Source organism: Pundamilia nyererei, unplaced genomic scaffold (assembly GCF_000239375.1).
Source record: "Pundamilia nyererei isolate P.nyererei 1_Seehausen unplaced genomic scaffold, PunNye1.0 scaffold00061, whole genome shotgun sequence".
Taxonomy (NCBI): domain Eukaryota; kingdom Metazoa; phylum Chordata; class Actinopteri; order Cichliformes; family Cichlidae; genus Pundamilia; species Pundamilia nyererei.
Genome location: NW_005187462.1, coordinates 1,352,663 through 1,354,185, shown reverse-complemented (window position 1 = coordinate 1,354,185; position 1,523 = coordinate 1,352,663). Strand labels below are relative to the sequence as shown.

Here is a 1,523-nt window from a genome sequence, read left to right as displayed (position 1 = left end):
GCAAACATGATGTTTGTAACACTTCAACCAGTCTGTTCAAAATGGTACAAATATATTCCTTTAGGGGCAACACAAAAGCACAAAGCGCAGCAGCTGACTGCTTTCTCTCATTTAGTGTTTTATAAAGAGGAAAAATGCACACTATGGGACTCCTAAAAACATCCTGACAGAAATACCAGCATGCTACCATTTTTATCTTTGTACAAGTGAAAACATTACAAAGCAGCAGAGAAATCATCCCTGGGAACAAACACTCACATACTGTGTGACTCACCTTTGAACTTCAATGGTTCCCATGGTTTCATAGGCAAAATCACATTTGTTGTCGATCTCAATTGCCTTACTGATGAGGTCGAGACCCAAGTCGAGATCCTGTTTCCACTGAAGCTGCAACAAACTGCAGACAGAGCAAACAACACGTCACATTTACACAAACAAATTATATGGATCAATATAGCCACATAACAGGGGAGAAACCCTTACCCCTTGTGGACATATGTTGTAGCATTGTCTGGTTCCAGTTCAATACACTTGTCGTACATTTCATCGGCTTTTCCAAATTGCTGCTGATCAGTCAAAGCCTGAGAAGTACACAGGAGGACTGGTAAAAACGTGCCCGCCAGGCATGAAAGCGACACTTTCCCATCCCAACAGGATTATAATGCTTTCACAAAATGACTAAAAATAAATCAGTGCACATATTAACCACATTTCCAAGCAAATGTGGGAAATGTTAAGGATTTATGGCTATTTTGAATACATATCATGAGGAGTTGGCCAAATCAAGATAAGCAGTTTTGTTACAATAAGCTATCACAGAGAAAGAGAAGACTGCAAACAAGTATTAAAACAGAACAGAAACACACGGTATTTCTATTTCATGTGTTAATGTAACACTACAGCCTGTCACATTTTGTTTATATCCATCTCCAGCCGAGCATACCTGAGCGTAGAGAGCGTAGCCCTCTGCACATTTTGGAAACCTCCGGATAACATCTTCAAAGCCATCCATGGCTGTCTGTATTTGTGAAATATTACTTCCAGTATATGCTTGTCTGTACTGAAGGACAGAAGAGTCAAATGAAAATGATAAATGGCACAAACAAAAATCACCATATGATCATATAATGAATAGAAATAATTAAAACATTTAAGGCAAAATCAGGCAGTTACAGACAGCAGGAACTGGGACGCTCAGACCATTAAGAGGACACTGAAAGTGATCAGTGAAAAGTGGGATATGCTTGAGGACCAGAGAGCAGGTTTTTCAGGCTTTATCTCAAACATGACTTGTATCCAAACTTTCAAAGACTTCTGGCATATCTTCCAGGTCTCGTCATACCGTTAGCCATTCCTGCTATTTTGGAAAAGTTACCCTAAAATTCTCTCTTCTATTGTGACTTTATATCAGCGCTCCAACCTTTTGTGCCATGGACGGTTTAATGCCAGACCTTTAAGCTGTCGCGGATAAATACAACAAAATAAGACGATAATAATACTACAATAATAATAAACGTGACTTC

The 1,523-nt window shown here is 39.1% G+C and overlaps 1 protein-coding gene across 1 annotated transcript in view; it reads right to left on the bottom strand.

Annotated features, from left to right (window-relative positions):
* tomm70a (translocase of outer mitochondrial membrane 70 homolog A (S. cerevisiae)) overlaps window positions 1–1,523 on the bottom strand; it is an 8,513-nt gene that overhangs the window by 2,221 nt on the left and 4,769 nt on the right. Inside the window, exons 5-7 of the mRNA XM_005735022.1 lie at window positions 944–1,105; window positions 484–581; window positions 275–397 (exon numbers count right to left, since the gene is read on the bottom strand). Coding sequence (XP_005735079.1) covers window positions 275–397; window positions 484–581; window positions 944–1,105 — 383 coding nt within the window. The remainder of the gene's footprint in view (window positions 1–274; window positions 398–483; window positions 582–943; window positions 1,106–1,523) is intronic.